Source organism: Daucus carota, chromosome 7, assembly GCF_001625215.2.
Source record: "Daucus carota subsp. sativus chromosome 7, DH1 v3.0, whole genome shotgun sequence".
Classification (NCBI taxonomy): Eukaryota; Viridiplantae; Streptophyta; class Magnoliopsida; order Apiales; family Apiaceae; genus Daucus; species Daucus carota.
Window position 1 is genome coordinate 9,833,956 of NC_030387.2, and position 23,333 is coordinate 9,857,288.

At 35.1% G+C, this 23,333-nt stretch overlaps 1 protein-coding gene across 1 annotated transcript; it reads right to left on the bottom strand.

Moving 5' to 3' along the window:
* Positions 1-22,008: 22,008 nt before the first annotated feature.
* On the bottom strand, positions 22,009-23,333 carry LOC108193640 (uncharacterized). Its single transcript, XM_017360384.2, has one exon. The coding sequence runs from the start codon at positions 23,291-23,293 to the stop codon at positions 22,238-22,240; it is 1,056 nt and encodes a 351-aa protein (XP_017215873.1). The 5' UTR covers positions 23,294-23,333; the 3' UTR covers positions 22,009-22,237.

A 23,333-nucleotide genomic window follows, 5' to 3' on the forward strand; every position in this document is an offset into this window, starting at 1 on the left:
TCAGAACTACCTTTTTTAAAATCTGGAATTTTTGGATGGAAAATATCAAAAATAAAAACTACTTTGTTAGTGTCGGATAAATTGAAAGCAAGTTTTAGAACTAACTTTTTCAAAATATCAAAAAAAAAAAAAAAATCTAACTACCTTTTTTAGTATCAAATTTATTGGAAAAAAAATCTCAAATTATGATTTTAATTTTAAAAATATAAAAAATAAAAATTACCTTTTGTAGTTATAGCCAACTATCTCATGGATTTAAATTGACGTTGCTGCGGACAACCAATCCAAAAAATAGGACGAAGAAGTCACTAATATACCCTTGCATGGATTTGAGTTCATACGTCCGACATGATTAATGTTCGTATTAATGACAAGCACATACTCTCAGGTATTTTTTTTCCGTACAAAATATTATTAATACACACACACACACGCTGTTTTATGTATAATATTATTTTTATCTCTATTTATATAATTGTTGGTTACTTGACATACGTGGGTGGCATCAAAACTGTTAGTGGCGGGTGGAAAAATAGAGATCTAAGAATCGTGACATATTAGTAAGTTATTGAAAAGTTGCTTTAAATCATTAATTACATGTAGACATTTATTTTAATTTTTTGACTCATAAATTTTAAGTTCCAATTTTGAATTATAATCATTAATTTTGAACTTCTTATAGGTCGCCGCAAGGTTATTTTATTTTAATTAATTTTAAATCATTAATAATTTTTAAAGGTCGCCGCAACGCACGGCTTCTCAACTAGTTTTAATATAAAAATTACTATGTAAACAATATTTAATCGATTTAGTAATTGGTGTCTCACACTAAAAACAAATAACGTAAACTAGCACCCTAAAAAATAGAAATTTTGTAACATTTCCACTTCGATGACTCTCAACATTTCAGGTTGTTATCATTCGATTAAATAGATAACAGCAAAGTCTAATTTCAATAAATCTTTAAAATCAAATTTCAAAAATCATAATTTTTTTAAATAAAAATTCAAATTTTTAATTAAATTATATAATCCAAAATTGAATCCAATTCATAGACGAGTAGATCATTAATATTGTAAATATCTAGAAACCATATTATAAGATGACATGAGTTTGACTCTGATTAAACTCACGTTGTAAGGTTATTTGTTCAATACCTTAACTAATCAATCTAACCAGCGAATCAGTATAGAAATATTATATTCACGGGCTATACATATATTTATCATATTATTATTCAAATACATGTATATATTTAAATTAGTAAATCAAAAACGATATCATGTTGTTTTTCAAGAAATTGTTGAAAGTCGTGAATAATGCTCTAAAATCATCCTATAAGAGAATAAAATGTTAGCCCCGAGTTGATGTAAAGTGGGGTTAAATATGTTAATACCAAATTCAAGTATTTGATTCGATTTATGATATGTTCGTTTAGTTCATCATTAATTATAATCAAATTTTATATTTAGTGAAATATAATTTATAATATATTACGAGATTTCAAAGCAGAATTAATGATTATTTTCAAAACTTAATATAAGAGTGAGCTTTATGCACTAACATTCTTTATATGATAAATGAGTTTGGATTAAAAAAATATCACAATGATTCACACGAATTGGAAAGTTTATTCTTTGGTGGATGAAACTAAAAAATAAATAAATAATAACCTCAATTTTAACGTTAGTATACTAATTGTATACTAGAAAATTAAATGAAAACCTAATCCAATGAATTTTTGATGTATAACCAAACCTGAAATTATTTTGATTGGATATGAACTTACCCTCAATCCAAATTTTTTTATTTTTAAATATTCAATTATTAATTAATCATCAAATACAATAGTTTTTCCTAAGTGTCAGATTATAGTACGTCATTAATACTTCATATATGAATTCATGTACACTTTAACATCTTCGGAAGAGTTACTCACATCCGAAAAAAGTCAGATTCGTGAGACATAAAAGTTCGGGGTTTGATTCGGTATCCGATAGATTTGATTATTTTGTCATTCGTATCAACATGTTATTAGTAAATGTAATGTCAATTACATGTGTTCTTGTGATATGTAACTATGAGATATATGCAATACATTGATTTGTTTAACTATGAGTGTGATGTGCCGGAAATGTGTTCTTATGAAATAATTGATTCTACTATTTTATATGCACACGAGCAGACAATATAACAAAATGATCAATTTTAATATACTTTTTGGGTCACTAAAACTCATTTAAAGATAGAATATTTGAAAAGATTTCAACTAATTATCATCACAAAATTTTAACAATTACATAATAATCATCAATCTGATATACAATAAAGAAAATCATAAAAATAAAACGTAGTTGTTCGAACTCTTCATAAATCAGTAAGCATATAAGACACAATTATCAATGTAAAGGAACACAAATATAGATCTAATTTAGCCATCAAATTTAAATTCTTAGCAACACTACTAAAAATGAGTGTACACTCTACTAAGCTTCTCATGGATATGACATTATTGCAACATCACTCTTAGCAATCTACAATTACAACAAAATAAATGATGGAATATTTCTCTAGCATATCACTAAAACTTATTTTAACAAATATTTTGTTGTCATAAAGAAGTAACCATCCAATCACATGAGTTATATATACAGGGACACCAATTTGTTAATAATATTCCTAATATTAAAAAATGATACCTCACTAAGCGAAATATAGCTTAAGAACGTTAAAGATTTGTACAATAAAAGGGCATTTACATTTGTTGGAGTTCCTGTGATGTCATGTACATGTCTCTCTACAAATATCAGATTTGCTATCAAACATATTATTTAATCATCTCAATGACTATTAAAGGGAAAATGCACAAAGATATTTCGTGATAGAATGTTTCAACAAATAATTATGCATCATCATGCGTCATGCATCACTGCATATATATCTCACACACGAATACAGATTAATAATTAATCAATCATCATCTCAAAATCAAATTAATAATTTCGAGGTTCCAATATATCTTAAAATCATCATTTATTTTTGTAACCAAATTTTTATGTTACTGTTTTTAATTCACTGCAATCAATACATAATTTAATTAATTTATGCACGAAATTTTAACTAGTCTTACTGAAATATATTAACTTTACAATCATATTTTAGATTATTTTCTAAATTTTATATATGAATTTTTGACGTGTTACAATGATACATTTTTTTTTTCAAATATTCTGATACGTGACGTTTATACTCCTGACCCTCACCTAAAATTTATTATATGCCAATGTTTAAAGTTTATTTTTTCGTGAATAAAGCGCTAATCCTTAAAAATGGCAATAAAAGTCCCACATCTCACAATAAGTTAAAGACTGCTAAATACTTTATTTGTCAACCAATACACGTTTATTTTGAGTTTTAAATAGTTACACTGACTATTATTTAACTAAGATTTATGTGTATTATACAGTTATGAAAATAAAAATAGACACTATTAAGAAGTACATCAAATTTTATTAAAAATATAATACTTCACTTGTTAAAATAATAAATAAATATTTTGTAATATTTAGTTGAAATCGATAAATTTAACTTGTAAAAAACCTGAAAAACTGAAACGAATACAATGATAGACTATTTTATTATATATTCTAGGAGAGAGGTAGGCGGAAATCGTAATTGAGTAGTTAGAGCATCTAGAACGAGTGCCCATTTGTTTTCTCGGGCCATGCAAAGTGATTTGGCCATCTACTTTTTAAACCATTTTGCATTGGATGAGTTCTGACATATGTGGTGAAGGCCATTGTAGTGGAAAGTGCCCAACTCATCTTTGATTGATTATTTAATATTTTTTAATCTAAAATCTCTTCAATTTATTTATTTTACAATGTGATTTTATTATTTTATAAACAATTAGTTGGCCCATTACATTGGATGGTTTAGACCGTTTCTTTCCAAAACCCATTTTTGTGTAATATGATACTCCCTACGTCCCTCGGAGTTATATACGTTTCGATTGGACACGGAGATTAAGAAAAGTATATAAAGTAAGATAAAGTAGTGGGAAAGAGAAAGAAAAGTGGGTAAAGTGGCGGGACCCATCAATATTTAATTGATAGATTTGGAAAAGTGGATAGAAGTAGTGGGTGGTTGAGATTTTTATATTATAAAAGATTGCTATTTTAGGAAAGTTTTGAAATGTATAGAATTGAGTGGGACATTTAGAAAAGGTAAGCGTATAGAATTCAAATGGATGGAGGGAGTATAAAATTAAGCCCACTGAAAATAAAAAGGTGTCTCATGATTGTAGATGCTCTTGCGTAGGGGTGAGCATTCGGTTCGCTTTTTATATTTCGGTTCAATTAATCTAATTTTATATTTCGGTTCGATTTTCGATAATGAAAATTTTGAAATTCGATTTCTCGGTTATTAGGTTTTTAACCGCAATTAACCGAAAAACCAAATGGTTAACCGAATTTTCAATACTAGTTTATAACCCGTGTAATGCACGAGACTTTTTAATAATTTTATAAATTATATATTTTTAATATATTTAAAATGTTGAAAAAATTTATTTATCAATAATATACCATAATTATTATTTAAATGAAAATAAAATACGAAATTATACTTTTTTTTTAAGTCAGAACTACTTATGTTGTACTAAACTCTTGTCTAGTCCTTTGATCACGTCTTATTTTTTAACTTTGACTCGTGCTTGTTTAGTAGTATTGTTGTATTGTTCACGGTTTCTATTATTCCGGTCAATCCTTCGTTGATCTTCTTCTGTATCATTGACAGTTCATGAAATCGTATGCTTATTTTTTTATCACTTCTGGCACATCTATATTTTGATAAGAACAAAATTTTATATAAATAATTTTTATAAAGATGAGAGGTAAAGTTGATAAGCTGATGTGGAGTGGTTTATATTCAAGATCTTGGCTACTTTTTGAAAGATTTTGGTGTTGTCGTGGAAGTTGAAGATCCTGCTTTATATAACATTATTGGGTTGATTTGTATTTGTATGAGAGGGTTTTATATATATCATCAACTTTTATCATGGTATTTTCACGTCTTTCTGTTAATTTTTTTTTTCGATATGTACTGTTTGACAGGGTTTTATATATGGAAAAATGGCCCCAAATACATGCACGTTGCTAGGACAAACACTTAAATCAACGTTCATTTTTTCTTGAACAACCCTCCCCTTTTTTTCCTTGACAAGTTTAAGTTCTTCATCATGCCTCTCCCTAATCCTCTTCTTTGTAAAATAATGCTCCCATATGAGGTCACTCATCTCCTTAGTCATCTCAGTTAGCAGTATAGTAGCACGCAGCTCAAGTGGCTCATCGATCTAGAACATGTATCCGCAACAGTCTTGCCATAGTGGACACCGTGACATCATTCTTCCAGGATTAGGCCCGGTCCCTCGATAAGTACTGTGAACGGCAAGCCTTTCACAGTAGCACGTATCCCCCTGAACAACCTCACCTATTGGATCCATGTAATTAAGATTTGTTTAAAATGTGTAAACGAGTTTCCCACTATTTATAACCCCAATTTCCTAAGTAGGCCCCTATCATTCACATGGTGACTCTGCAGATTAACATTATTGTAAAAGAAAATATGCACCGAAAGTAGAGACATAGGGAAAGCAGTGGACTACACATGGTGACTCTGCAGATTACCATTATTGCAACAGAAAATAATGGCTACAGTCACACCACCCACCACTGCCAAAAAAGCTTCACATGGCTATAGTATCAATATCTCTGCACCCCCGACAATGCCATTTACTATTCTGGTGGTTATAGTAAAGGAATCTCTATATTTCACACACCTCCACCACTTTACTCACATGGGTGCACTGAAGGCTTCATGGCTACAGTCGAGGAAAGCTGTTCAACACTACCCTTCCACCTCAACTAGTTCACATGCCAACAGTGGATTATTACTCTATATGTACTCATGTTTTTTGAAGGTATGTACACTTACACCTTCACTTACACCTTCAAACTTAAATCATCTCCTCACAAAAATATTCTCACCCACTAGAATTTGGTTGTTACGACAAAGGGATGACGACTACTATAGTTTGAGATACACCGATCCCAAAGAGTATTTTGCTGGTGTGCGCCGCGAGTGGGCATTTCGTCGTGAAGAATCCGATCATTTGAGAAATGATCTGATTGGCCTCAGTGCAAAGCTCCCGGTCCGCGATTCGTTAATTGTGTATCCGGCTCGTAACTTTAACGGTAGTTGGGGCGAATATCACCATAAGGTCATTGAAGCTGTTGAACTAATAAGGGAAGAGAACCACAGAATGTTGCTGCATCGTTGTCGTTTCTACATGCTTCAGTTGGCTAAAGATTCTGCAACTGCAAATGGTAGAGAAATGACTTTTGAAGAAGAATGTCAACTTCTTCAAAATCCACATTACATTTCCGATGACCATATGTCCGATGAAGAGTCAACTGATGACGATGATCCAATTGATAAATATGAGTTTGTTTTTATTTAAATAAATCTACGTGTTCGTACTTGCATTATATTTATTTCAATGAAATTGCAATTACTAAAATCATAAACACAATATTACAACTACTTCATAATGACACACGTCTAACTATTTCAATGAAATTGCAAATACTAAAACCATGAATCACGGATGCTTTGCATACTCGTCAAAATTTGATTTCTCAATATCTTTCACTTTTGCATCGTATTCTGCCCAGCTTTCTTCCAACAAGGCTATCCTTTGCTTGTTCGTGATCTATCCTCTCAAAAAAGAATTATTTATATCTCTATCTTTTCTGTAGTGATATTCGCGCAACGGCTGGCCTACTCCATATACAACTTCAATGCGGGTTTCATCCTTAGTCGGCACCCAATATCTGCCCTTTCTTGCTTCTCGATACTGCGACAACCGCATCTCCGCAACAAACTTCATCTTTCTCGAAGTCCTTTTCGCAGCAATTGAAACTTCGCTTTTCATTTCTTCAAAACCCCAAATTTCCATCCCTTCGTCTGCCTTTCTCGATCGTTTATGACTCTCCATTCAGCGCTTTTGTTGTACGAGCCGATGTCAAATGTGTGTGTATTTGTGGTTGATTCAAGTTGTTATTTTACACCAACTATGAGAAAGATTGTAGAAGGGGGGGGGGGTTGAATACAATCTTTTACAAATTTAAAAGATTCAAGAATAATACACTAAGAACACAATAAACAGGAAAACACCAAGTATTAAAAATACGGGTGGATTGAATGATCCACCCGTGAGATTTTATATAGAAGAATCTGTGGATTGTTTTACAATTCGCACAGCTGCTGGTTCATCACTCAAAACAAGTTCTAACTCTCAGAATTTTTCTCTCAAGTAATTTGAACAAGTTCAACTGATGCTACTAACTTGGTTATATACTCCAAGTTTTACAATGCTTTTAGCTAGATTACAAAATGCACTCTAATCTAAAAACAATGCTGCACAACTTTGTCTTATGCATGCTTTCTGAGATGTCTTCATCTTTGACCATCATCTTGATTTGATCCAGATTGCACTGCATGAGATAAGTATGTTTCTGCTTCTTCTTTATTTTCCTAATTAGGCTTCCATGTCTATTTTAGTGTAATTCGATCCATGTGATTTGTCAGACTTAAGCTCTAGTCACTTTCAACTGCTCTTTGCTTCATCAGTTGAAGGTTCTGGTTGCTTTCAACTGCTATTGACTTTATCAGTTGAATGCCTGGCTCATCAGTTGAATGAATTACAAACTCCATCAGTTGAATGCTGTTCCAGTCTCATCAGTTGAATTCCTCAGCATTATCCGTTGAGTACTTTGTCTTCAGTTGAATGCTTGATTTTCATCAGTTGAAACATCATCCAGTCTTTATCAGTTGAACAGTTACATCTCATCAGTTGAATATCCTTCACTTAGATAAAATTACATGGCATTGGATATTTACAATTAGCCATCCTATTCTACCCATCCGTTGATAATTCCCAAAGACAAGAAATGTAACAATTACAACTGAAATTTGATAAAGATTCTAAGTAAGACATGTTACAAAAATGTTTATGTTATCATCAAAAATTATTGATTCCTAACAATCTCCCCCAATTTATGACTGGAGAAGATGCAGACATAAATTCTACACTTGATGATAACAAAACATTAATAAAATAAAATGCAGAATTTAAATACTGGAGTTAGAAAAGATTACAGATGATTGTGCTCCTCTAGACTGAGCAGTTACTTGTTCCTAGAAGATCTTCTTCTTCTGGACTTAAGTTTTTCTTCAAGAATATTGATCTGTTTCTGAAAGATCCTGTAGAACCATTCTTCATCACTATCTTGTCTGTTGAGCTTGGATTGAAGAGTCTTCAGAGTATTCAAGCTAGCAACCTTGAGTTGATCTTTAGGTCTGAAAAATCTCCTAACACCTTGATTGTCCCTGAATTCCATGACTGGAGTAGGTTCATGATGAATTTTCTTTCCAGTGTAGGGAATTTTCAGCCTTCTTTGTAGACTAGCATCTGAGTTCCATTCCTTCCTGATCTCAAGGATTCTCTTTAGTACCATTTGCTTGGCAGGTGGTGTAAATCCTCCAGTCCTCTTCATAGATCCATATATTTTTGTTAGAGAACTGAATCCTTCAGAATTCAGAACTCTGTGAAGAGGCCAGATGACATCACCCTTGTTTTTGTAAGAGAATACCAATCTTTCAGGTAACTTTGAAGTTGCTTCTATTCCTCTCACTTCTTGAAGATCATCCAGCTCCAGCTCTAACTCAGAAATTTCTTCAATGTTAGCAATGATCAGATAGTCATCAGGATTTTCAGGTTCTTTTGGAGGTTTAGGAGGGTTGGCCATCCTCTTAGCAACAGACTTGACTTTCTTCTTTGGCTTGGAAGATTCTTGAACAAGAAAAGCTGGAATTGGGATATCTTCCAAGTCAATTGGCTCCTCCTTTGGCATTATTGGCTCATCATGGAAGTTGACATCTGGATGTACTACTGTGGTGTCCTTGATTGGAGAAGAAGGCTTTGAGATAGGCTTTTCTGGTACTTCTTCTCTTCTCTTGGCTGCCTCAGGCATCTTAGTCTTAGATTTGACTCTCTTTTTCTTTGGAGAAGATTCAAGAGGCAATCCTTTCTCATTTAAAAGCTCAGCTGTCAACTCCTCTTCCAGCTCAATAGCATACCTTTCATCCACCTCTATTTGGTTCAAAGAGAGTTGGGATTCAAACTCCTCTTTTTCACATTCTCTGGCCACCTCTTCAGCTTTTGCAAATGAGTAGTGAGGATGGCCAGTTCCAATAAACAGCTTCTGGCCTTCTCTGTGGATGATGGCAAAATGAGCTTTTAAGGCCACATCTGCACAATCTTTATAACTTTTGATTTCTTGGCCCAGAAGCTTGTATTCATTTTTGTCAGGCCTGGCTAGTGGAAAGTAGATTGAGCTTGAGTCTTTTCCAGGCCTGGAGTAACCACAATTGTTTGGAAACAGAATTGGCTTGAACTCATTCAAGAATGATGGCTCACCCTTTTCTGTCTTGGAGGGAATAACAATCTCAGGTGTAATTACCCTGAGAATTGTGGTTGTGGTTGGAAAAGAGATTTGAGCTGTGGTTGCTGTAGAAGATGTAGATGATTTCTTGCCCAGTTGAGCCACTCTCTTTGCAATGGAGTCCAATTCTTTCATCCTTTCAATCTTTTGCTTTTCCCTTTCAGTGTGGAAAGGAGGAGGAATTTGACTGATTAATTCTGCAGGAGTTGGTAATCCTTTCTCCCCCTTTTTGTTAGCAGCAAGTGTAAGGGATGGACTGGGAAGAGAAGCACCAGAGGCAAGAAGAAGATGTTGAAGGAGTCCAGTCTGAATTCTTTGATGCTGCAACATCTCATCCATTCTAGAGTTTAAGATATATACATTGCCTTCCAGAGCTTCTACTTGCTTTTCCAATTGCAGTTGTTTTTGCTCAGAACCAGAAAGAGCTGATTTGACCTGAGCTGGAAGCTTTTCATCAATTTGTTTGGTCAGATCAGTCTTAACAGAGGCAATGAGAGAATTGAGATGCTCTATCTCTTTCTGAAAGTGGAGGGATTGATATTTGTGAAGCTTGAGGTTTTCTAGAGCTTGACTGGCAATGGTGGCAGAGATGGCTTGAGAGGAAGATGAGCTTCCAGGTTGTGATTGAAGAAGAGTGGAGGCTTGCCTTTCCAGCTCCATGCTAACAACAATTGCATTTGCAGATTGCATGGAGAGCCATGAAGGTAGAGAAGTTGTAGGTTGTTCAACAAGGGATTCCTCAAGAGCATCATTGAGGTCTTCATCACTATCATCATAATGAAAATCATCTCCAGCATTGGCAGGCAGAGCTGTTAATGCCTCCTTTGCTCTAAGCATTGAAGATGTAGTGTGAATCAGATTGAGGTGCCTCTCAGCTGCTTGATTGTCCAATCTGGCAAAGTCTTGAATGGAGGACATCCCATGAGTAAAAGTCTCAGGGTCTAGTGAAACACCATCCAATATGGATCTGTATTCAGCTTGAAACTCTTGTTCACTAAACCCTTCATTGACACCTGCATTTCTCTCAATTTCTCTCTTTTCTTGCATCAAGGGCTCCCCTTGGCTCACCACACAACTCACCTCTCCCTCACTTACCCTTACTAAAGGGTCACTCTTATCCTCTCCTTTTTCCTGGCTAGAAGAAAATGCCAGACTCTCCACACCCTCTCCTTTTGCCAGCTCACTAGGCTGCCTCTCCACTCCATAGCTCACTCCACTCAATCCTAAAAGTGTTTGTGCTACCATGTGATCAACTGCTGTAGAAAGAGGTAAATTAATTGAAGTAGCAGCAGTTGTCAACTGATGAGAGACATCAGTTGAAACATGAGTAGAAGAGGCATTCAACTGATGAGCGCTGTTAAGCAGATCAGTTGAAGGACAAACACTTGTCAACTGATGAGGGAGATCAGTTGAAGAAAATGAAGAAATAGGTTTAGAAGCTGTGATAGTTGAGTCTGTGGTGATGGATTTTAAGGGAAAATCCACAGAACACACTGTCACAGAAGAAGGAAATGGAAGAGAAAGATCCAACAAATCATCAAAATGATGATGATCAATCTCAGATGGGGGCTTCTCCATGAAATCCAAAGATGGAGAATTTACAAGTGTGGTGTGAATTAATTCCACATCCACAGAGGAGGTTGGGGATTGTGTTTGAGGAGTAGAAATGGTAAGATCACAAATATGGGTGATTGGTTGAGATGAAGAGAGGGGCTGTGACTCCACATTTATTGGAGTCACATCAATCTGACTTTGAGAAGTTAAAGGCATAAAATCCAGAATGGATGCCTGTGTGTGTGCAGAGTGCTTCAGTTTTTCACTTCTCAGCTTCTTTCTCCCATAAGCTTTTATTGGTGAAGAAGTGGTGTCCCTCCCCCTTTTTGACTGTGTCCCTGGTTGAGGACTATTTTCAATAGCAACATCCTTTTGGGAGGATGCTGCCAGGGATGAGTTTAATTCCATATTAACATCTACAGTCTTTTGGGAGACTGCAGAGTGGCTTGGCTGGTTAACACACATCTCTCCATCCTTATTCTTAGGGCTTCTTTTATATTCACCCTTTCCCTCCCCCTCACAACCTCCAATCACACTCCCCTCAGGTTTGTGTTTCTTGGATTTTACAACAGATGTCTTTTGGGAGGCATCTGAGGTTGGTTTAGAAGACTTGTTCTTAGAAGGTTTTGCCACTTGTGTGGACTGTTGATGGGCCTCTTCAACAGCCCTGATGGCAGAAAGCAAAGAAGGTGAGGGTTGAGAAAGAGTAGTAGGAAAGCCATGTACCTCTTTGTGCTTTCCAGCCTCCATTGTTGGCAGGTACACCACCTCCAAGGAAGGATATAAATTCATCCTAAAGAGGTCTTTAAAGACTCTCTTTTCCTGCACAAAACTGGGAAGCTTGGCTTCCTTGTTAGTAATAACTAGCTTATCATTGAGATGATTAGCTAGCATCATAAGAAATCTGACATAATAAATATTCCTAGGTCTATCAGTTTTATCACCTAGTTTCTCCCCAATTTCTTGGATCATCAAACCACCAAAGTTGAAATATTCATTAGTCAGGTACATGTAAAGCATTTGTAAAATCTGAGAAGTAAGAGCATTAAAATTACTGATTTTACCAGAAAATGCCTTAATAAAAGCATCACATAAATAACTCCATTCTCTCCTAAGACCCCTCCTTTCTATTTTACCTAAGGCATCAGTTGGTAAAACATAATTCATAGCATAAAGTAAATTAACCAACTGAACATCACTAGGCAAAGATAAAACAGTATCTTCAGGAATCTTAAAGCATGCTTTCATAATATCAGCATTAACAGAATGAGTTTCATTTTTAATAGAGAAAGTTAGAGTTTCATTCTCACTATTAAACTCTGCAGAGGTCCACATCTCCTCCACTATTTCATGGTAAATGATGGGAGCTTCAGTCATAGCATAAGAGAGCTGGCTTGACTTGATGAACTCCATCATCCTGTGATACTCCTTCTCCTCCACGGCCTTGGTATCCACAAATGCCGCAAAGTTGTTCTTCTCATAGATAAACCCACTCGGTGCAGTATACTTCTTCATTGGTGCCATTGCAGTTACAGAGAAAGCTTGAAGAGAGATTAGAACTTGTTTTTGCACAGAGAGAGAAGAGAGCTTTGAGAATTCGAAAGAGTGAGATGAAAAGAAATAAAAATGAATTAAAACACTTAAATACTTTCTCAGAAAATTGCTGTGATTGGCTGAGAAATTACCGTTGAGAAGAAATTACTCTTATTTATCTCTACAAAAATTACACACACGATCGTGTGTATAAAGTAGGTGAGAGACAAAAGAAATTTCAACGGCTCAGATCTGATAATACTTTCAACGGATGAAATAAGTGCCTCTTTAAACTTCCTATTCAACTGATGAGGATCAGTTGAAGGCGTCTTCAACTGGTGTCATCAGTTGAATAAAAAAACAACGCAAGAGGATATTGTTTCAAGCATCAGTTGAAACAATTTCACTAATTCATCAGTTGAGATATTATAGACTTTATCCAGAATTAATTCAATTTTGATAAATCAAAATTAATCAACTTCTGGCTGCCAAATTACAGAAAAATTCACTCTAAATTAGGAGAAATTTAACATACCTAATTTACTTACCAACCTTGTGAATGTGGATTCATCAAGAGGCTTTGTGAAAATATCTGCAATCTGTTCTTCACTTGGAACAAAATGCATTTCAACAGTACCAGCCATCACATGTTCTCTTATGAAGTGATATTTGATGTCAATGTGCTTGGTTCTTGAGTGTTGTACTGGATTTTCAGTTATAGCAATAGCACTGGTGTTGTCACAAAATATTGGGATTTTTGAGAGATTTAATCCATAATCAAGTAATTGATTTCTCATCCACAATAATTGTGCACAACAGCTTCCAGCTGCAATGTACTCAGCCTCAGCTGTAGAGGTTGATACAGAATTTTGCTTTTTGCTAAACCAAGAAATCAATCTGTCACCAAGAAATTGACAGGTGCCTGTTGTACTTTTTCTATCAATTTTGCATCCTGCAAAATCAGCATCTGAATATCCAATTAGATCAAATCCAGAGTCTTTAGGGTACCAAATACCAAGATTTGGTGTTCCCTTAAGATATCTGAATATTCTTTTTATAGCAATAAGATGTGATTCTTTAGGATCAGATTGAAATCTAGCACAGAGACATGTAGAAAACATAATATCTGGTCTACTAGCTGTCAAATATAAAAGAGAACCAACCATGCCTCTATAATTAGAGATGTCCACAGATTTCTCATTAGGACTTAATTCTAATTTAGTGGCTGTTGGCATGGGAGTCTTGGCTTCTTTGCAATCCAATAAATCAAACTTTTTAAGTAGATCATAAATGTACTTAGTTTGATTTATGAATATACCTTCCTTTACTTGTTTAACTTGTAAACCAAGAAAGTAGGTGAGCTCTCCCATCATGCTCATTTCATACTGACTTTTCATTAGATTAGCAAACTTCTTGCAAAGTTTCTCATCTGTAGAACCAAAAATTATATCATCTACATAAATTTGAACCAGAATAAAGGCACCATTTACATTTCTGTAAAATAGTGTTTTATCCACAGTTCCTCTGGAAAAATGATTATCTAACAAGAATTGAGACAGAGTGTCATACCATGCCCTTGGTGCTTGCTTTAGTCCATAGAGTGCTTTTAATAACAAGTAAACATACTCTGGAAATTCTGGATCTTCAAAACCAGGAGGCTGACTGACATATACCTCCTCTTCCAGTTCACCATTTAGAAAAGCACTCTTGACATCCATTTGATAAACTTTAAAGTTTGCATGAGCAGCATAGGCCAGGAAGATTCTTATTGCTTCTAGTCTTGCAACTGGTGCAAAGGTCTCATCAAAATCAATTCCTTCAGACTGAGAGTATCCCTTAGCAACAAGCCTTGCCTTGTTTCTGGTGACAACTCCATTCTCATCCACCTTGTTTCTGAATACCCACCTTGTTCCTACAATAGTTCTGTTTTTAGGTTTGGGTACCAGCTTCCATACATTGTTTCTCTCAAATTGATTTAATTCTTCTTGCATAGCAAGAACCCAATCAGCATCTTTGAGAGCATCTTCTATGACTTTAGGTTCATCCTGTGAAAGGAATGCACTGTACAAACACTCATCTTGAGTTGCTCTTCTTGTTTGTACAGATGCATTTGCATCTCCAATAATTAGCTCAAAGGGGTGATCCCTTGTCCACTTTCTTTGTGGTGGAAGTGATTGCCTTGATGATGTGGCTTCATTATTGAAGTTCAGGTTTCCATGTTGGAAAGCTCCCCCTAAATTTGACATCTCATTATTTCTAGACTGATTGAAACTTTGAGACATTCTTTCAACTGATGATCCTTGAGGTGTTTCAACTGATCCCTCCAATGTAGTTTCAACTGATGCTTCAGTTGAATTTCCACTTGCAGTTGTTTCTTGCACCAGAGGGTCATCAGTTGGAATATTAATTCCAGGATTAATTCCAACATTTTGAATAATGTCATCATCATCATCACTGTCATACAGATCACCTTCACCTTCATTTTCAAATCTGAGATTATCATGAAATCCTTCATCTGAAAATCCTTGAATCTTCTTATCATCAAAAACCACATGGATTGATTCCATAACAATGTTGGTTCTCAGATTATATACTCTAAATGATTTTCCATCAGAGTATCCAACAAAAATAGCTTCATCTGCCTTGGCCTCAAATTTTCCAAGATTTTCACCTTGATTTCTTAGAACATAACACTTGCATCCAAATACATGAAGAAAGCTAATTGTTGGCTTCTTTCCTTTGAAGAGTTGAAAGGGAGTTAGATTATGAGGTTTGGTAATTAGTGAAATGTTTTGAGTGAAGCAAGCAGTGTTCACAGCTTCAGCCCAAAAATAGGTTGGAAGTTGAGCTTCATTAATCATGGTTCTTGCAGCCTCAATAAGAGTTCTATTCTTCCTTTCAACAACACCATTTTGTTGTGGAGTTCTTGGTGCAGAGAACTCATGAATAATTCCCTCTTCTTCACAAAATTCTTTCATCACTGAGTTCTTGAATTCTGTCCCATTGTCACTTCTTATCCTTCCAATTTTGACATCTGGATTGTTGTTTAATGCCTTGATATGATTGATGATGATTTTCCCAGCTTCATCCTTAGAATGCAGGAAGAAAGTCCAAGTGAATTTTGAAAAATCATCAACAATCACTAGGCAATATTTCTTCTTTGAAATAGACATGATGTTGACTGGTCCAAACAAATCCATATGCAAGAGCTGAAGGGGTTTCACAATTGATGAAAGAGTCTTGCTTTTGAAAGAGCTTCTCTTTTGCTTTCCTAGCTGACAGGCTCCACAAAGTCCATCTTTTGAGAATTCCAGCTTTGGTAGACCTCTTACCAAGTCCTTCTTTACTAACTCATTCAAGGTTTTGAAATTTAGATGAGACAATCTCTTATGCCATAGCCAACTGTCATCTGAGCTTGCTTTGCTGAGAAGGCAAGTTATAGATTCAGACTTGACAGAATTGAAGTCAGCTACATACACATTTCCTTTTCTTTGTCCAATCAGAACCACATTGTTGTCATCTCCTTTGGTGACAACACAGGCTGCAGGAGTGAAACTGACTTTGTAACCTTTGTCACAGAGCTGACTGATGCTAAGCAAGTTGTGCTTGAGACCAGACACCAATGCAACTTCATCAATGATGACATTCTCTTTTGCAATCAAGCCATATCCCATAGTATATCCTTTGCTGTCATCTCCAAAGGTAATGCTAGGGCCAGCTTTCTCCACAAACTTTGTGAGCAGGGAGGAATCACCAGTCATGTGCCTGGAGCATCCACTATCCAAGTACCACAGATTCTTCTTGTGGTTTCCCTGCACACATTTTACAAACAGATCAAGTTGATTTTGGTACCCAAATTGCTTTGGGTCCAGATTTGTTAGTCTTAGCAGCCTTTTCCACTTTCTCAACCTTTTCCTTGGATTGAATTGGTTCAATCTTTGGTTTTGGTTGAGAAATTGGAACATCAACTCTGTTTTCAAACACAGGCCTTTGAGATATGCATAAATTGTTCATTCCATGCAAGTTTGAATGAAATTGAGGCATGTTAAAGGCATTGAAATAAGGATTGAACATATATGGCATGTTAGGCTGAGAATAAGGATTGTGAGGCAATAAACCAGGCATCATATTCATAGCAGATAAATTCATGTGAGGAACAGATGTCATAGGAATAGGCAAGGATAAATTAGGAGCAACCACAGTTTTACAATTAGCAGATAAATGATTTACACTACCACACTTACTGCAGGTTTTCCTAAGAGCACTAGCATTGGGAGTGTAATTGGTGTGCTTGTTAACTCCTATTTTGCCATTTCTATTTCCTTTCTTCTTTTTAGTCTCCTCAGATTTATGCTCACTAGTATCCAACTTCTTCTTGTTCTTGTTACTGGAATGAAGAGTGTTATTAACACTATCACTGGTCTCAGAAGAACTATTCTCACCTTTAACAAAATTCTTTTTAACAGGACCATATTTCTTGTTAAGCTTCTTGAGAACACTCTTGTCAACTGATGAGTTTTTGTTCAACTGATGACTCTCATCAGTTGAGACTTTGTTCTTCAACTGATGATCATCATCAGTATTCTCATCACCTGAACTGCTCCCAGATTTCTCAAGCACTTTCTTATTCCTCTTCCACTCATTTTCTACAAAGGTCTCTCTACCTTGCATGTTGATGATATTGGTGGAAACATCCCTACCAGATTTCCATTTGGCAATAATCTCTTGTTCCTTATCAAGCTGCTTTCTTATGATCTCTTCTCTTTTCAGAACAACCAAGAGATCATCCTTGGCTGTCTGACACTCAATTTTCAGCTTCTCAAACTCAATAAATTGAGCTTCCAAAACACTGTTTCTATCACTAAGAAAGGTATTAGCTTCCTTAATTCTACTATTTTCCTTAGTGAGGGATTTTAAAGAAACATGCAAATGATACAATTCTGTAGACATTTCATTAATGGTAGCATTGCATTCATCTTTAGTTAACTCAACTAGGTTTGTAGTGAATACCTGACTACTGCTTCCAGTGTTTTCTTCTTGATCTGTGGAGTTGGCCATTAGAGCTAGATTGACAAACTCCTCCTCTTCATCAGAATCATCTCCAGCTGCCCAATCATCCTTTGTGATGAATGCTCTTTCCTTTTGTTTGAGAAGTTCATAATATTTCTTTTTGTAGTCAATGTTTTCACTTGACTTCTTCTCAACTTTAGGCTTTCTGCACTCATTTGCAAAGTGACCTGCATTCCCACAATTGAAGCACTTGAATTTTGATCTGTCTACCATGCTTCTATCAGACTTGGGATTGCCTTTAAAAGATTTTGCAGAATTAAAATTCTTTTTGAATTTCAGTTTGGAGAATCTTCTTGACAGGAAGGCTAGATGTTCATCAATTCCATCACTTTCTTCACCAGAATCAGCTACTTCTTTCTCCTTTCTTCTTCCTTTGCTTGACTCTGAGTTCTCCTCTTTGACCAACTTCTCAGTTTCTTCAACTTGAGATTTTCCCTTGTCCTTGACAGTATCCTCCAGAGATGCAACTAGAGCCACAGATGAATGTCCTTTCCTTTGGCTTTTCTCAATTTCTTCATCTTGCTCCATTTCAAGCTCATAAGTTTTTAAGGTTCCATACAGTCTCTCTAGAGTATAGTCTTTAAACTCTTGTGTATTTCTGAGAGAGACTGTCATGGGCTTCCATTCTTTAGGAAGAGCTCTCAAGAATTTCAAGTTTGAGTCTTTAACTTGATATACTCTTCCAAAGAGCTTTAGACCATTTAACAGTTTTTGAAATCTGTTAAATGTATCACTCAAACTTTCACCAGCCTTGAAATGGAATGACTCATATTGTTGAATCAGAAGCTGCATTTTGTTCTCTCTCACTTGCTCATTTCCTTCACAGATGGTCCTGATGGTGTCCCAAACTTCTTTGGCACTTGTGCAGCTAATAACACTATCAATCATTTCTTGATCCAAACCATTGAACAGAAGGTTCATGGTTTTCTTGTCCTTGTGCACTTCTTCAGTATCTTCTTGAGAATATTCATGGATAGGTTTTGGAATCATCTTACCTACCATGTCTTCACCATCAGCTCCCATACTTGTGCAGACCTTCATGGGGACATGAGGTCCTTTTTCAATGCAGTTCACATAGCTTTCATCAATGGACAACAGATGCAGATGCATTCTCACTTTCCAGTGAAAATAGTTGTCTTTGTCAAGAACAGGAATCTTCACTCCAGCATCCTTCTTTCCCATCTTTCTCTAGCAGTGTTGATCTTTTTCCCTGTTTGTTGGGAACCTCGCTCTGATACCAATTGTTATTTTACACCAACTATGAGAAAGATTGTAGAAGGGGGGGGGGTTGAATACAATCTTTTACAAATTTAAAAGATTCAAGAATAATACACTAAGAACACAATAAACAGGAAAACACCAAGTATTAAAAATACGGGTGGATTGAATGATCCACCCGTGAGATTTTATATAGAAGAATCTGTGGATTGTTTTACAATTCGCACAGCTGCTGGTTCATCACTCAAAACAAGTTCTAACTCTCAGAATTTTTCTCTCAAGTAATTTGAACAAGTTCAACTGATGCTACTAACTTGGTTATATACTCCAAGTTTTACAATGCTTTTAGCTAGATTACAAAATGCACTCTAATCTAAAAACAATGCTGCACAACTTTGTCTTATGCATGCTTTCTGAGATGTCTTCATCTTTGACCATCATCTTGATTTGATCCAGATTGCACTGCATGAGATAAGTATGTTTCTGCTTCTTCTTTATTTTCCTAATTAGGCTTCCATGTCTATTTTAGTGTAATTCGATCCATGTGATTTGTCAGACTTAAGCTCTAGTCACTTTCAACTGCTCTTTGCTTCATCAGTTGAAGGTTCTGGTTGCTTTCAACTGCTATTGACTTTATCAGTTGAATGCCTGGCTCATCAGTTGAATGAATTACAAACTCCATCAGTTGAATGCTGTTCCAGTCTCATCAGTTGAATTCCTCAGCATTATCCGTTGAGTACTTTGTCTTCAGTTGAATGCTTGATTTTCATCAGTTGAAACATCATCCAGTCTTTATCAGTTGAACAGTTACATCTCATCAGTTGAATATCCTTCACTTAGATAAAATTACATGGCATTGGATATTTACAATTAGCCATCCTATTCTACCCATCCGTTGATAATTCCCAAAGACAAGAAATGTAACAATTACAACTGAAATTTGATAAAGATTCTAAGTAAGACATGTTACAAAAATGTTTATGTTATCATCAAAAATTATTGATTCCTAACACAAGTTGTGACAAAAGCTACATAACTAATGTTGGTTTATACAAACATATTGGTTACCGAAATTGACAATTTTATTAATTATAAAATCAACTCATATTATATTATATTATCAAAACAATAATATATTATAATATATATATACATTTTTAATATTACATGCAGATGTCTCATATTATATTATATTATCAAAATAATAATATATTAATATTATATTAATATAATATTACATGTAGATGTGAATTGGCTGTTGCCGGGAATTTGGATAGATGGTGATCACTAATTTGCTATGAATTTACATTTCTCACCACATAATATATAATATAATATATATATTATATAATAATATAATATGATATAATATTCTAATATTATATAATATATAATATAAAATAATATAATGACCACACATTCAAGAATATGCCGATTGTTGAAATTTTTTTAAAATCAACAGCAAGGATCGTTCGTGTACAGGGCGACCCATGCAACAAAAAAAGCAAGTAGGGGTCGCTCATGACTGGAGCGATCCATTCTTTCTCCAGATTCACCCTTGGATCGCCCAAATCCATGTTAATTAAGCTGGTCATATTTGAAAAGTCGAAAAAAAACTGATTGTTTTTGAAAGAAAGGTGTTCTGTCTGGTTACGAGTGCGAAGGAGCCCACAGATGATGATCATCTTCTTGGGATCCCAACTCAAGTGAAATTGCTTCAACCCCTCAGCTGTCGGTTGAAGAAACAACAATGATTGAGTAGCTGCTGCATGCTAAATTGGATTCCAAGCAAAAGCCTATTATGGCAGACAACAAAAAGTACTTATCATTACACAAACTGTAATTACACATTCGAGATTTACTCATAAAATGGAAGCATCGATCTGCTTGGACTGTAAAGTAAGTTGTCAAATTAGATAAAGCGAGTTTGATTTGACAAAAGAATTTGTTTTCTAAAGTTCGAAAGCTAAAGACATCTTATAATTCAAGTTTGTTTAAATATATTAATATAGATTTGTTTAGACACAGAATAATGGTTTAAGCTTTTACTAATTAAAGAGATTAAAGTGTGTAAATATATTGGCTTTTGACTAGCGAAGGGACCGTGTTATTAAACGTCGTCTTTATAGTCTTCTGTTCGGTCCTTTTCTTAGGGTCCATGTCTCGTTATTTATCAATCTTTTATTGTCTATTTTCTGCGGTGGGTTAGGAAGAAGTAACTTTAGCTATTTTTTATCATATAAATTAGGAAAAGAAAGTATTTACCTGAACGGATTCTAAATTTACATATTCACCTTGGGCAAAAAAAAAATAAAAAATTTACATATTCACCTCGTAATTATATTGCAATTTTTACATGCAGGGAGGTCCGTCGATCTGTTATAAGATGTATTGCAAGAATGATAATCTCGCAATAATTCCAATAAACATAGTACTTAAGAGTATTTAAATAAATCTAGATTTGACCGATGTATGTGTTTTTCCTTTAATTGTAAAACTTTTGGGTAAAATCAGTGTCGTTAAAGAATCAAGCGACAAGAAATGATAATTTATTGTTCCCGAATTTTACATTAAAATTTTAGAATCATGATCAAAAATACATACTATTTCGCAAGTTTATATATTTATTTAAAAATCTGAAATTAACTAAAACAGACACAAAACTTGAAGTTATCAACATAAAATCATCATAATAGCGTTATTATTGGTATAAATAAAGAGGATAGGAAGAAGCATTGTTGTAAAAAAAAATGGAATTAAACAGTGCAGTCGTCTTCTAACGATCAATCAAATAATCAGGATATTAATCGTCTGTATTAAAATAATAAATAATATTTGATTCATCAAATTAAAACCTTTGTTTATGAGTTATCAAATTCAGAAAACCGAATTGATAGAATATCTCACTGTGATTATTCGAGCGATTAATCGGTCGAATTCTAAACTCAGAAAGAGCAGTATTACTAAAGGGAATCAAAGTTAAAGACGACAAGCCCCGTAATAGACGGATTTAAATAGACATAGCATATATCCTTTTTCTGACTAATCTGTTTGCTCAATGTAAACGTAAGAAAAACACAATAATAAGCATAATAAATCACTCTTACAAATCGAAATCTGAATCGTTTGATTTGCGAACAAGAAAGAAAACGCAGTAAGAACAAGTAATTAACACGTAAATAAGTATGTCACGAACATAATTAACCATTCTTAACTTACTTCTAAGTAATCATCCTATCGTGCATGAGATGAGATGGATGCATGTAACCTTAATTAACCACAAAGTTTATAATTAATCAAGGATTAACAAATTCCCCTGGAATTTGTGAGTACCCTTCTTGTCTCTCGAACTCTTCCATGGTGTCAAACTCGTACTGAGACTTCGGCTCGCCATTATTACCATAATACCCTTCATTCCTACGTTTCGGAGGACTTCCGTGAAGGGCATAATGGTACTTTCCGTTCTCCAAGGTTCTTGTATCGCTCAGCCCTTGTGGCTGATTGCCATTGTAAGTTTCACTGTTGTGATTGTGATTGTCGTTGAAGTAATTGGCGTTGGAGTTGACGAATGAATTTTGGTCGAAAAGCTGTTCCTCCTCCGGAGTTAGTTTCTCTTCGTTGTTGACAAATTCGTCCTCCGAGTTGGTGGAGGGACTGAATTTAGTATCGTACAAATTGGTGTTACGTGGCACAGTCACGTAAGAATGTTCGTTATAATTGCTCGGCAACTCATTGTTGTTAAAATTTTCGTTGCCGAATCTTTCTTTGTTGTCACCTTGTGGATGAGTCACGTATGAATGTTCATTATAATTGCTCGGCAACTCGTTGTTACTCAACTCCTCATTACCAAATCTCTGCTTGTTGTCGTCATGTGACTCAGTCACGTAAGAATGTTCATTATAATTGCTCGGCAACTCATTATTACTAAGCTCTTTGTTCTCGAACTTCTCTCCTTTGTCATGCGACACCGTCACGTAAGAATGTTCATTATAATTGCTCGGCAACTCATTGTTATCAAACTCATCCTTCCCGAACTTCTCCTCAAATTCTTCTGCAGGACTCTTGTTCTCGAACAAACTATCACCCGTAACAGTACCACTGGTGTTCGGAGTCTCATCACGTCCATAAAGACCATAGCCTCTGTTGATCTCAGCTTCCACCGGGGCAGGAGAAGGCGATACCGAAGGCGACGGAGCCGGGGCCTCCACATGGTGCGTCACATTCTCGACCGTGGTATCGGCATGAATAACAACGGCTTTGGTAAAGAATTTGCTCTCCCTCGCTTCAATCTCGACGAGAAAAAAAGAGACGAGCACTAGTAGAAGGGAGAGAGCACAAGTGGAGTGAGCCATTGTATTAAGTTTAGTGTAATGACTTTGTGGCGTTACGAAT

What these genes read in the sequence shown, in the direction of transcription:
- LOC108193640 (XM_017360384.2), bottom strand. Translation starts at nt 23,293, where the DNA reads ATGGCTCACTCCACTTGTGCTCTCTCCCTTCTACTAGTGCTCGTCTCT.